We start from the raw sequence: 15,322 nt of genomic DNA, 5'->3' as shown, positions 1-15,322 counted from the left end.
CTTTTAAATCAACTCTTATGCAGTTTTTTCCAGAAGTTTCTTTACGTCACGATCAAATAACGTAAGTGACACCACATTGGTAAAGTTTTGTACTCTAATAGTGATTTTGAAATTAAAACCATTGATATAAACAAATTCAGTAATATAAAATTAGACAATTTAACCGAAGATTATAATAATATGTATAAAAGAATTATTGAAAACCTTAGAACAACATATATACATTTGTTCATGCACGTTGAAGTGTAACAACTAAAAAAAACTTCTTTATCTTGCTTTTGGTCCTCATGCATTAAAATGACTTTTGTGGCTCTCTTGATATTTAGTACAAGTCAAATAGTATCATTCCACATCAGTACACACATGTTTAATCGTACCGACAAAAATCAATGTTTTTTTCCAAGAAATATTGATGTAAATTTAAATTATATAATAAAAAAATAAAATGAAACATGAGGGTAAAAATAATCCAAAAACTATTTGACATAAAACATATTTCATAAACAAAAGTGAAGTATATAAACCTCATTTACTTGTTAGAGATCAACAATATCATAGAAATCAAACTTATGAAGGAAATCGCAGAGTAAAGGATGAAGGACGAAGCGTTGCTACAATTAACATATGTGCTTTGAGCCATGGAATTGTATTGTGTAAAATGAAAGAGAAAACAACTAGAATTAGAAAGAACCTTTATATGAAATAAAAGAGACGTATACAATGTATTTATATATAAAGATGTATGATTTAGAAAGAAATATGAAAGCTATTTTAGATGTCAACAAAACCGTTTCTATACTTAATTTCAAAGGATGCATAAATAGATTATATATATTTCATGTTAAATCAACCTAAAAGTATAATAAAATCATACCAAAATATTTTAAAATCATACAAAAATTAACTGGATTCTTATGACATAATAATTAAAAAAAAATCATAATCATCTCTAATATATAAAAAAAACATTTTTGTAATTAATGTCAATTCCAAAGATAGTTAATTTCTATTTTATTAAAATTAATTAAAATTATAATATAATATACATACATCTAAAACCTTATACCAAAAATATTCAAGATCATACCAAACTTTATAAGGATTTTACATTATTTTCATTACAATTAAAAAAAATGATATCATACCAAATTTAAATAGAATTTTAACATAATTGGTTAATGGATGATTTGAATATATGCATAAATGATTAAAAATGTATGATTTAAATTGTAGAAGAATAAAAAGAAGCTGCCGACCTAACTCACTTCACCTTTTATACAGTTTATCCTTTCTACATTAGGATCATTTGAGTAATACTCTATTTGTTGGTTAAAAATCCTTGAAAATTCATCATTCATGCCATAAGCCTGGGCTGATAATACTACTCGACCATAAGTTCTGACAAACTTTTAATGAATGTTTTCAAGAAAAGCAAAAGTAATCATTCCTACAAAAAAATAATGGATCATCTACTTTGTCCATATTCTGCAAATCATCAATTGACTTGTTCAAGTAAAAATATAACAATTACATTGTTCAAACCATATTCTGCAAATCATCAATTGACTTGTTCAAGAAAAAATATAACAATTACATTGTTCAAAAATGTTATTGTGAGAAGCTTAGATTACCCATGATAATTTAATTCAACTTCCTTTTCAGTTCCATATATAAGAAAACAAAGAAATGAATTTGATTTTCAAGTTTCAATCTCTATATTTTACATGATAATAAAGGCTAAAGTGGAAGAGCAATTTAATTAACGCAAAATTCTGAATTTTTTAAATTCCAACACTCGAATTTTTCTAAGATCACAGATCTATAGAAGAAATGCACATTAAACACTCAATTAACAATTCCTGTATATGAGATTAGGTTTAAAAAATGAATGACAAAAAATTTTATTTTAAAATTGAGATGTTTTTATTAAAATTAAATACATTTCATTTCAAAAAGGTAATTGATGTCAACAAAATATCTAAAGGTGGAAAAGATATGGATGAAATACAATCAAGGAACATGATTGTTTAAGATGATGCTATAAGGTTTCTGTTTTAATATATATTAGGATAACTAGCTTATTGTGATTATTATTTGGTAAAACCACAAAAGTTGCTTATTTTAGCTTATGAACTAACTTATAAACTAGCTTTTGATAAACTACTTTAAATAACTTTTGATAAACTTATAGAGTTTTCATAAAATTATTCAAAATATACTTTTAATTATATTTATTCTTTTTTTTAGTTATATATCTGGATGTCAATTTAAATTATTTTACATTAGGATTTAGCTTATAAATTATCTTTCTATCAAACACCATTAATTTATAAATTCACAAGTTAACTCTGCCAACAAATTCAAAGCTATGGTATTTCATTGGCTATTTTGAATAATAACAAAAACTTAGGTCATTTTGTAAGAAAAAGTAAAAGAAATTTGTCTTTTTTCTCCATTTGCAAACATTTTTTAATTATAAATTTAATATTTTCTTTTCCAAAATATTGTATTTTAATTATCTTAAAAATAATATATTGATAATATTTTAAACTACAAAAGAAGATACTCGAAAATTTTATTTATAAATAAATTAATGGAAAGTTTTTAAGTGGTTCCATCTTCTTTCTCTAGTTGAGTCATTAATAAATACTAGCTCTAATTTCAACATCTCTCCATTTTCCATCAAAATTCCAAACACACACAATCTCTCTTTAAAAGGAAAATGAGCAGAAGAGTGAGTTTCAGCCCAGACGTAGACGACATGCTATCACCACCACCGGTATACTTCACCAAACACGGCGGTGACAGAGCCAGCACGACGGAGCCGATGATGAGAATATGGACTTTCCGTCCACCAAAAAGCTCTGGTTTCTCCGCCATGAGATTCCTCGGAAGAATCAAAGCCAAATTCGCAAAAGCACTGGGTTTCGTTTCATCTTCACGATCGTCATCTTCATGTAGTTGCACTTTAGAAAGATCAAAATCTTATGTGGAAGCATTAGATTCTCATCGAGCTCAAGCCATTGAAGACTGTATTCAGTTCTTGAATTCTTCTTCTTCCTCCTCTTTTCAGAGGTCAAAATCACTTTCTTCTTTTTCCTATTAATATTCCATTCATTTTCCTTTTTTAATTTTCTGTTGTTAGCCTCCACAAGTTGTAAATCAAGAATTAGGAAAAACAAAATACTTTTTTTTTGTGATTTTTAAACCTTTTGTTTTATTTTAGTATGTGTAATGTGTACACCAGCCTACCATGTATGGCGAGAAAAGCCTTTGAGAAATTAGAAAATTGCAAGTAGAGGAGCGGAAATGTTTGACTGGTAAACACTTAAATTTTATACTTATTGTGTTATATTAATAGAATAATATCTATGTTATTTTTCAATAAAATTATACGGTTATTTTGATATATTAGCTAAAAAATTAATTGATAATTGAAATGCTACCTTTTAGCTCAAAAGCTAATCATAAAAAATGAAGTCTAATAAAAACTAGCTAACAAGTAGTTGAAAAATACTTCCTCCGTCCCAAAATTATAGTCCATTTTTTTTTTTGTTTGTCTCAAAATTATAATTCACTTCTAAAAATAAATAATATTTTTACCAAAATATTTTTTTATTATTACTTAACCAACTTAACATTTAATGGAAAATTAAATGCAAAGTAAGAACATATTGTCATTTTATTGAATAAAGTTAGTAGTAATTAATATTTTCTTAATCTGTGTGTTTTTTGTGTGTGTACAATAATTTTGGGACAGAGGGAATATAAAATACATTTAAATGAACATGTTTTTGTTTTTGGTAATTAATTAATAATATATTTGAAAAAAAAAATTAAAAAACTTCTAAAATCCTAATCTAACTAATTTTTTAACTTTTTTATTTATTAATTATAAACTAGTTTTTATCTCGGCAAACATTACAATTTAAAAAGTTTCGAAAAAAATAAGTTTGTTTATCAATTAATTATACCCCCAAGAGATTGTATAAATCACAGCCAAAAATGGTTATTTTTAACTTGTTCAATCACTTATTTTATTTGTGTCTAACAAATTTTTTATTTTATTCATATAAACATCTTATAAATAGAAAATACACAAACCAAAAGAAGATAAGCAAAAAAAAAGGGTAGAGACCTTCATCTCCTTTAAATATTGTAGTTATCGAAAAAAAAGTTGTAAGGTTCTTTCACATATTTTAGCTCATATATAATAGATTAATACAGTAGTTACTAAAACATTCTCTTTGGTAAAAGTAAAATATTAGAAAGCATATAGAAACTTGGGATTTATTTTTGTAGAATACCAGGAAATTAAAGAAATATCAATGTATGATTATATTTATGGCAATTCACTCGATGATACAAATTTGTAGGATTCATGAATCCTAACATGTAAAAAAGGTAAACCACATTACCCCATCTTCTAGTTCTTAGTCGTCGCTGACATGTCCCTATCCCAGCACGTAGCAATATGTTCTTAAATCATTTTTTATTGATATTTTGACAAGTTCTTGGTTGTTAAATGTTCTTTTATAGTCATTATGTATGTCAGTATGGTATGTGTACGTAACAATCATGACTCACATCAGATATAAATATGAATTGTAAGGATTGTAAGGTAGCTTTAGTCAATTAATTCTATAAAATTAATAAAGAAAATCATAATGAAATTTTAATTTAGAGTTGTACTAACTTTTTAACCCCCCCCCCCCCCCCCCCCCCCCACCCCCTTAAAAATACTTGACAAAAGGTTGTATTCCGTTAAAAAAACAAGATTAACATGGATAAGGTTTTATTGTATTCCATATGATGTTGCAATTGGATAAATCATATATGTGATGGTTATGCATGCAAGTCAAATAAGCCGAATGCTTGGAGCATGTCGAATGATAGTAGTATAATTCGAGAATAAGTCATGGTGCGACTTACATGAACATTCTAAAGTACTTGCGAGAACTGAAAAATATTCCTAATTTGCAGAGTATTTGAAAGAAAGTTGTATTTAAGTTGTTACACATATGGTAAACATCCAAATATATTGAGATGATTCTCAATCACAACCAGGCATGTACTCATTTTAAATGAAGAGAAATTACATGGATAGTAGTTCCATGTAGACTATAATTACAGTTACATATCAAAGTTATAGTATATTGTTGTTCAAGGAAATACATACTAAGATCCTTAATGTATAGTTCATTATGACTATCAGTAATCCCATTATGCAAGTATTGATATCTAATGTTGAAGTACAACACCTTCTCTATCTCACGTCACATGTTATGCAGTTATTTTACTTTAGTTTATTTTATGTTCTTTGACTTAGTCTTTTTCCAGTAATCGGTAGTTCCTTATTTTTAGAAATCATGTGGTAGTGCTTTAGTTTCCTCTAGTATTCTGTTTTGCTTTCTTCGTGTAAGACACATATGGAGTTGTTTTGTAGTTGCTTTTCATATAATCAGAAAATTACACTTTGTGTAAGTGTAGAAATCTCTTTTATCCTCTGTGAGTTACCTGTTGTGTACAGGTACAAACTTCACCATAGTTATCAAGTGGTATCAGAGCCTAACCCATGACTTCAAGTAGTTGGCGGTGTCAAGAAACTTAACAATCAAAATTACAATTCCTGGGCCACCTGCATAATGTCGTATATGCAGGGACAAGATTTGTGGGAAGTTGTTAAAGGGAGTGAGAAAAACCAGCCAGAAGCAGAAGACAATAATGGGATATTGAGAAAATGGAAAATTAAGGCAGGGGAGGCAATGTTCGTTCTCAAAACTACAGTTGAAAGTGATATACTCGAACACATTAGAGATGTGAAAACTCCTAATGAAGCCTGGGAAACTCTTCTAAAATTGTTCTCAAAGAAGAATGACGCAAAACTCCAACTTCTTGAGAACGAACTGTTGTTAGTATCTCAACGTGAGATGTTAGTTCCTCAATATTTCCAAAAGGTGAAGTCCACATGTAGAGAGATATCAGAACTGGACCCTAAAGCAAAAATTGGTGAGCAGAGAATGAAAAGGATCATTATTCATGGCTTGAAACCAGAGTTTAGGAGCTTTGTTGCTGCAATCCAAGGGTGGTCGATCCAACCGTCCCTTGTGGAATTTGAGAACCTACTTGCAGGGCAAGAGGCCCTTGCAAAACAAATGGGAGGAGTCTCTCTAAAAACTGATGAGGAAGCTTTGTATGTAGAAAAGAGCAAAGGAAAATCCAAGTCCAGGTTCAACCAAAGCCCCAAAAGGAATTCTGAGAAAAGAAAAGGTCATGGTTTCGAGAAAAAGAATCGCAACAATGAAAAGGGAGAACAATCAGGGGAGAAGCAGAAGAATCAACACTCAAACAAAAGATTTCCTTATAAATGCTACAATTGTGGTTATAAAGGTCATAGGGCAAGAGATTATCGTCAAGAACCAGTGGAAGAAGGCAATACGGCTATGTCTCAGGAAGAAGAAGCATGGGATGCAGAAGCACATCTTTCCCAAGATGTAAATGTTATGGCACTTACAGCCACAACTAAAAAACGAAAGAACAAGTTAGACGAGTGGATAGTTGATTCGGGTTGTTCCAATCACATGACCGGCGAGAAGGAAATCATTCAAAATCCAGTGAAGTATGGTGGTAGTAGAGTAGTTGTCATTGCAGATAATTCGAAGCTTCAAATTGCTCATGTTGGTGATGTTAGATTTTACCCAGAAGTGAACAAGAAAGAAATGGTGTTACAAAGTGTTTACCATGTACCAGGTATGAAGAAAAATCTGCTCTCAGTGTCTCAATTAACCATTGCAGGCCATTATGTGTTGTTTGGCCCAGATGACGTGAAGGTGTACAAAAAGTTTGAAACTTCATCACATCCAATAGCTCAAGGATTTCGTTCAGATTCTATATATGTAATGTCGGTTGAAACAACGTTTGTAGACAAAACCAAGAAGAATCAAAATGTTGATTTGTGGCATATGAGGTTAAGTCATGTGAGTTATGACAAACTCGACATGATGATGAAGAAGAAACTAGTAAACGGACTCCCACAACTTGAAGTTTATAAACGTCTTGTATGTGCTGGATGTCAATATGGAAAAGCTCACCAACTTCCATATGACAAGTCTAATTATCAAGCTAAAGTACCTTTGGAGCTAGTGCATTCCGATGTATTTGGACCGGTAAAGCAATCATCGATTGGTGGAATGAAGTATATGGTAACGTTTACTGATGACTTCTCAAAGTTTGTTTGGGTGTACTTCATGAAAGAGAAGTCGGAAACCTTCAGCAAATTCAAACAGTTTAAGGCTGAAGCAGAGTGAGACACAAAACACAACATACAAAGGCTTCGTTCAGACAATGGTGGTGAGTATTTAGCTCAAGAGTTTACTGGGTATTTAAAGGAGCACAAGATCAGACACCAACTCTCTTGCCCAAGCACCCCACAACAGAATGGAGTTTCAGAACGTAAAAATCGACACCTTGCTGACATTAGTGGTAGCATGATTCACGACAAAAATATTCCAGGGAGGTTTTGGGCAGAGGCAATGAAAACGGCATCGTATGTGATTAATCGGATTCCATAGCAAGGTCTTCAATATGTATCTCCATATGAGAAAATTTTGAAGATTAAACCCAATGTAAATCATTTAAGGGTTTTCGGATATGTATGCTATGTTTTTATACCCAGTCATTTTCGCCATAAAATGGAGAAGAAAGTTGTTTGTTGCATCTTCGTTGGGTATGATCAAGAAAGAAAAGGGTGTCGTTCTTGTGATCCTAACAGTGGGAAGTGTTATGTGTCGAGAAACGTGGTATTTGATGAGACGTCTTCATAGTGGTCATCTAATCATGAAACTCTTCCAGATTCTGATGTACTTAAAGAAGGGATGGAATCTTCAAGAATTCACTTCAACATTAATGAAGGTGACACTCTTGTTGAAGAAGAGGTAACCCAAGTTCAAGAGTCTCAACCATGGCAGACAGGAATATTTCACTCACCAAACACTAATGACAATGATGATGATCCGACAAACCTCAGGAGGTCAACTAGGGTCAGGAGACCCAATCCTAGATATGCAAACGCATCCATTGTTGAATCCAATACTTGTGAACCTAAGTCTTTTAAGCAGTCAAGTACAAAACAAGAATGGGTTCAAGCAATGGAAGAGGAAATGGCAGCTTTAATTCGCAATCGGACATGGGAGTTAGTTCCAAAACCTACTGGGGTGAAGCCCATTTCATGCAAATGGGTATACAAGGTGAAAAGGAAAGTTAATGGGTCAATTGAAAGGTTCAAAGCCCGTTTAGTAGCCCGTGGTTTTTCACAACAGACTGGGCTCGATTACGAGGATAAGTTCAGTCCAGTGGCTAAATTGACCACAATTCGAGTTCTCTTAGCCCTAGCTGTAAGTAAGGGTTGGACGCTTTGGAAAATGGATGTGAGCAAAACATTTTTGTATGGAGATCTCGACCATGTCATTCATATGGAGCAGCCAATGGGGTTTGAAAGCACGAAATACCCTAACTATGTATGTAAGCTAAAGAAGGCTTTGTATGGGCTGAAGCAATCACCGAGAGCGTGGTTTGGAAAAATTGTTGAGTTCTTAGAACACAACGGATTCATCATAACCACTGATGATGCGAGTTTGTTTGTCAATACCATTGGAGACAAAGTAGCAGTTGTCCTGGTGTATGTAGATGATTTGATCATCACTAGTGACCTTGTTGAAGTTATTACCCTGCTGAAAGAAAACCTGTGTACTCGATTCCACACGAAAGACCTTGGAAAACTTTGACATTTTCTTGGTTTGGAAGTGAGATATGAGAAGGGAGATATTATGTTGCACCAACAAAGATATTCTATTGATTTGTTAAACAGGTTCGGTATGCTTGATTGCAAACCTTCTATCACTCCAATAGACACGAATGTAAGACTGTGTGCTAATTTTGTAAGGAAGTTAGAGGATACTACAATGTACAGGAAAATTGTTGGAATCCTTATTTATCTCACATTAACAAGACCATACCTTGCTTTTGTGGTGGGCCTATTAAGTCGTTTCATGCAGACACCAAGGAAACCACACCTTGATGCCATTCGTAAAGTACCGAGGTACATTAAGACAACAATAAACTATGGTATTGTGTTTAAGAGGGAGCCAATGTGTAAGTTATCTGGATTCTGTGATGCTGATTATGTTGGTGATCTGAATACACGTCGCTCAACAATCGGATATGTTTTTATGTTGGGATCTAGTGTTGTATCATGGAGTAGTAAACGACAACCGACTGTGTCCCTTTCCACAACTGAGGCGGAGTATCGAGCAGCAGCCATGGCAGCTCAAGAAAGTGTGTGGTTGATCCAACTCTTAAAGAATTTGAACCAGGAGCTAGACTACAAAATTCCACTCTTTTGTGACAACCTATCATCAATTCAACTTGCAAGGAACCCAACGTTTCGTGCTCGAACAAAACATGTGGAGGTTCATTATCATTTTATTCGTGAAAAGGTGCTGAAAGGAGAAATTGATCTGCAGTATGTCAAGACATCTGAACAGGTTGCAGATTCATTTACTAAAGGCTTGTCAAGTGAGAAGATGACTCAATTCTGTGAGCAAATGGGAATGATTAAGATAGGTGTTGAGGGGGAGTGTTGAAGTACAACACCTTCACTATCTCACGTCGCATGTTATGTAGTTATTTTACTTTAGTTTATTTTATGTTCTTTGACTTAGTCTTTTTCCAGTAATGGGTAGTTCCTTATTTATAGAAATCATGTGGTAGTGCTTTAGTTTCCTCTAGTATTTTGTTTTGCTTTCTTCGTGTAAGACACATATGGCAGTTGTTCTGTAGTTGCTTTTCATATAATCAGAAAATTACACTTTGTGTAAGTGTAGAAATCTCTTTTATCCTCTGTGAGTTACCTGTTGTGTACAGGTACAAATTTCACAATAGTTATCATCTAAGTCATATTTAAGCATATAATACATTCTTAATGATTTTCTGTATATATATATATATATATATATATATATATATATATATATATATGTATATATATATATATATAACTAAAAATGTTTGTATTCAAAAAGTTTATACAAATCAAGTTTGTCAAATGTACTTAACAAAGCTACTTCATTAGCTAAAACATGAAAGTCAAGCTGGTGCTATAGGTCCTTGTTGATATAAGTCATGTACTTTATTGAAATTTAGTATTTGGACATTGGAACAGTTTAAATAACATATATTTTAGCGAGTTGATATATCGGATATAGTCTTTCATTAAATATTTTGATCGATATTATAAAGTTTAATCCTTGAATAACTAGGTTATTTTAAATGTTCATAGTCGTTTATAGTTGTGGGGCATCTACGAGGTAAGACTAATATTAGTGGATTGGTTGATTCTCATGGAGATAAGAATAGCAAGAGCCATTACCAACTTTGTAGGTGCTTGATTAGGAGAATAAGTATTGAACCTGACTCGTATCAAACTCACTTAATGGATAATAGTCATGAGTGATGTTTTGATCAAGGTTGTATCTTTGTATTCTTCAAACTAATATATATAGGACTTGAAGTGAAGGAATTATTGTGCTTTGACATGGTTTAACATTGTTCTGTAAAAGGTAGTCATAAGGGTCATCGTTGGTTATGAGATGAACTACAATCATGGACATATGTTGTCAAGATGAGATTTGTTCCTATTATTCGTTGAGAGTTAGACATCTAAGGTCTTACTAAAAGTTGAACACTAAATGAGATTGATGGTGATCAATATCTCATGTTCAACATGATGTCTGAGACAAATGAATAACTGTTACCACATATTTAGTAACAATTGTAGCTTTGAGCTCCTGAAATTGGCTGTTGAGACAAAAGGTTGTAAGAGAGATGATTCCATAAATATTCGGATCTATCAATGACCGAATTAATAGGCATGTTTGATGCATGATATGCTGTTGTCGCAACTACTAAAACTGTTTCAACCGCAACAACGTTTGGAGACAAGGAAATGCCTTATTGAAAGTTCAACAACATTAAACCCCTAGATTTTGATGGTGTCAAGAACCAATTGTTTCCATGAGGTGGATTTCAGATTTTAAGGATAAGGTTTTGTACGACGCAATTTGAGACAAATTTGCAAGCCATCCAAGCCTGTCATATCACATTTCTTCAACATCACCACCTATGAATTTAAGGATAACCAAATAAATCATAAGTGAAATGTTAAAAAGAAGAACATAATACATAATGGTTTTTCACCCTTAAAATTTTATGAGGAACAAAATTTTAAATTAAAATTTAAATCATGTTGTTAATCCATAAAAATGCAAAAATATAACAATGTAAACGGCTATAAAACAAATTTGAGGAAAAAAAAACTAAAGTTAGAAAATCTAAAAAATATTATAAAACATGCATGAAAATAAATATATAAAAACAATATTGTCAAAATTTTAATTATATAAAAACTAAACTTTAAATAAAGACATAAAACAGGTTGTCAAAAGCAAATTTGTAAATAACAAACTAAGTTTGAAAAAACATGAAAAAAATTGTAAAAAGATGTTTGAGAAAACTTGTAAAAACAAGTTTAGACAAAATTTATAATAACAATTAAATATAAGCCAAATTTGTAAAAAGAAAAAGTTGAGGGCCATACATGGGTTAATTTATTGTGCGGGTCGTGTTGTCTTGGGTGGGAAAACTTGGGTCGAATATAAAGCCAGTCGGATATTATATGATTAGTGATCATAGAATATATATATATATATATATATATATATATATATATATATATATATATATATATATATATATATATATATATATATATATATATATATATATATATATAGAGAGAGAGAGAGAGAGAGAGAGAGAGAGAGAGAGAGAGAAAGAGAGAGAGAGGATCAAATACAAACTTAAAAAAAAAGTAGCAACCACGAGAATAATTTTTAGCCTTAAAATTGAAAAAAATAAATAGTCAAGATTTAATTTTATTTATCATTAAAATCTCGCAAAATAATATGACATTTTGATAATTATTTTTGTGATCTTTAAAAGGTTAATTGTTTGGAGAGTACAAGTAATAAAAACAAAATGAGTAAAAGAAAAAAAAAATGGCCCATGTGGCCTCTCCGAGCATATATCTATTTAAAAAAGTTGAATTTTTTTACAGAAAAAAAAAACAAAATAAATGAAAAAGAAAAAAAAAAACTTAATTAAATGATGCTCCATTGACTTTTGTTCCACATGATTATTTCCTCGAGATCGTATTACGTTATATGAAAATGCGTCGTGTGCGAACGCGTCATGACTAAGTAAATGTGTTTTATTTTTCTGTCTTTGACGAAATGATTCGTGTAGAATAGTTCTCGTGGTTCCTACCAATTTTTGGGTTTCTATCGGATTCGGACCTTTTATATATATATATATATATATATATATATATATATATATATATATATATATATATATATATATATATATATATATATATATATATATATATATATATATATATATATATATATATATATATATATATTACAATTTACAGCATGGTCAACAAAGGAAAAGTAAATTTTATGTTTGCTATTCTTTGACCAGTCATATGTCGTAAGTTACGTACTCATCTCTGGTCCACAATATTTACTTTTTCCGACCTCAACATCTGTTAATATTTTGTAAAAATTAAATATTTAAATGCTAGGAATAGACCGGTCGAATGTATTGGTTAATATTAAGACGGATAAAAACAGGTTGGCTTGGATCCGTTTGATTTGTAAATTTTTTAAAGTAAATTACTTGAAGAAAATTGTAAAGTAAGCTAATGATCTCATGGTTGTTAAAACTTAGGCAAAAAATTTATTTTTATATAAACTAAATTATGACCCGCGTAAAACGCCGAAAACATATAAAAATATAAAAAATTGACACAATAATTAAAAAGAAAGTAACAAAAATAGAATTAGTTTTATTGGTAACATTGAAGAAACAATGAAATGCTTGAATATCTATAACCGATGAAGGACCTCTTTGTAAACAACGTTTTTTGTTTTATTAGTTGAACGACCTTGTCACATATGAGTACCTTCAATACGATATCTTTTTAATTTATACTCTTGTTAGGTTTGGGAACCAATGTCAGTTGTCTTTTTTCTTTCTTGTTGATGTATCAATTAATACAATACAAATTGGTGTTACATTTAGAGCTTTTAGTGCTATTAGTCGATTTGTTAATGATCTTCCAGTAAGTTCATGTGTTTTTCATAAAAATTACAACTTTTTATATTTTCTTCGAGTTAGTGTTTTATTTATTTGTAATAATAATAATATGATTGGTGTAGGAGGGTCCTCAAACACTCGTGAGAATTACAGTTGACTCATTGCAACAAGTTATGTTTTTTTTAAAATTAACCTGTCAAAAAGAATTAATCCTTCAAGCTCTTTTGCATTTTTTATTGCAGCTATTGATTTTCTTAGTTCCAGACATATATGATGTTTACACTCCTCTCCCCTCTGATGTTATTGTTCAACTTTCTAAGGTGATGAAATTACCAAAGAGTGATGTTGATGATCATTGGACATTAGCAAATAACTTAAATGCATTTTCAAGAATCCTGTAAGGGGCTGTTTGATAGTTTCTGACCGAGTAAGATCTGACTGAGGCAGAGTCTGACTGGGTCTGAAGTTCTGATTGAAACTACCTCTGATTGAAACCTTGTTGTTTGATTATGGCTCTGACTACTTATACTGAATGTTGGAAATGAATATTTTACCCTTCTCTTCTATTTTCCAAAATTTGGTTGTTTTGTGTCATAGTGTAATTTCAATGGACAACATCCAAATGTCTTTGGTCATTTTTCATCAACTTCTTTTCATTTGTCTATTTTACATACTATGGACTGATGAGTGTTTTTGCCTCACACCAAACTAGCAAGTGACAGCCATATTTACAGCTTTATTCTACCCACTTTTCAATTTCTTTTGGGTTTTTACATCCCTCGACCTGCAAGTCATTTTCCATGTTTGTTGGAATCTATATATGTGTATCTTCCAAATTGTTTCAAGCTTCTACAATAACACCAAAATTACTGTTATCACTTCCAATTCTCTAAATGTAAAAAATAAAAGAATTCATAGAAAACTGAATTTGAACCCATGGTAAAGGTTGTAAGCAAATAGAAACACTATACCTCTATTTGTTCTTGCAATTTCTTTTGTATTGTGCAACAATACCAAATAAACCTGGATCAAATTCAAACATAAATAAAGCCAAATACACTTAAAACAAGCAAACCTGTACACTCATCCATATATAATTTCATGAAGATTTCAAGAATTACCATTCAGGGAAATAAGAGAACCGATCGATTAATTACTTGGGCTTTAAGCTTATTGGGAATCGTCTCAAAAGCAAGTAGAAGGAAGCGATGCATGTATTAGAAATCTATTTCAACACAGTGAACAATCAATTTCAAAGAACTGAAGAATCGATTTCAAGCATATAAAAAAATCGATTTCAAAGAATCAATTTTATAGAGAGACGGGAATTGCAAACCTGTTTATTAGGTCAAAACAGGAAAATTCTTACCACTATGGAGGAGGATCCAGGTAGGAGACTTGAAGGAACGAGGTGGGAGTCTGAAGGAATGAAGCCTTGGAAAGCGAAAGAGAAGGGCATACGAGGGAGAAGATGATTTCTGTCTCGGTCAGGCTTTAATTTTTACAGGTCCCAGTCAGCCGTTCATTAGCCATTTACTGACCGAGTAAGAGCTCTAATATTGGTATCAAACAGCAAGACTAGGACCGAGTCGGATAAAACCTCTAACCGGACCTGGTCAAAATGAAATCAAACAGGGCCTAAGTAAATCTATTTCTAACTCAAGTTACGACAACACCCTTGTGTTTGTCTGTCGTGTGTTTATCATAACGTTTATTAAGGGTATTAGTATCAATTATACATATCTCCAAATATAAGTCAATTTTAATCAAGGGGCAAAATACTCATTTTTCTTGAGTTGGCAAACAAGTTTAACCTGGAGAACACGAGTGCGACCTATATGAAAACTGTCAAATGTCCTGTAGAATCTGAAATATTATAAGTTGTCATTGTAATTGAATTATCTGTTATTTTTCATTTTCATTTAAGTTCTTTTGGGATTAAACAAAAGGAAAAACAACATATTTTCGTTGTATGAAAAAAATTCGGAGTACAAGGCTACAATTGGTATAAAACCCTAAAATGATAGCTCATAACATTGGCCTAACTCATCTAATTTTGTATGATACACTAAAAGAACAAATAAAAGAATAAAAAACAGTT

General features: G+C 31.3%; 1 protein-coding gene across 1 annotated transcript; it reads left to right on the top strand.

Annotated features, from left to right (window-relative positions):
- Positions 1-2,624: 2,624 nt before the first annotated feature.
- LOC111891638 (josephin-like protein) lies at positions 2,625-3,228 on the top strand. The gene has a single exon (XM_023887699.3). It carries the CDS (start codon positions 2,723-2,725, stop codon positions 3,104-3,106), a length of 384 nt encoding a protein of 127 aa, XP_023743467.1. The 5' UTR covers positions 2,625-2,722; the 3' UTR covers positions 3,107-3,228.
- The last annotated feature ends 12,094 nt before the right edge of the window (positions 3,229-15,322 follow it).

This window comes from Lactuca sativa, chromosome 9 (genome assembly GCF_002870075.4).
Source record: "Lactuca sativa cultivar Salinas chromosome 9, Lsat_Salinas_v11, whole genome shotgun sequence".
In the NCBI taxonomy this organism is placed as follows: Eukaryota; Viridiplantae; Streptophyta; class Magnoliopsida; order Asterales; family Asteraceae; genus Lactuca; species Lactuca sativa.
The sequence above is the reverse complement of the archived record's forward strand: the minus strand, read 5'-3'. Positions and strand labels throughout refer to the sequence as shown.

Coding starts and splice junctions, on each gene's coding strand:
- LOC111891638 (XM_023887699.3), top strand. CDS start 2,723: ATGAGCAGAAGAGTGAGTTTCAGCCCAGACGTAGACGACATGCTATCA.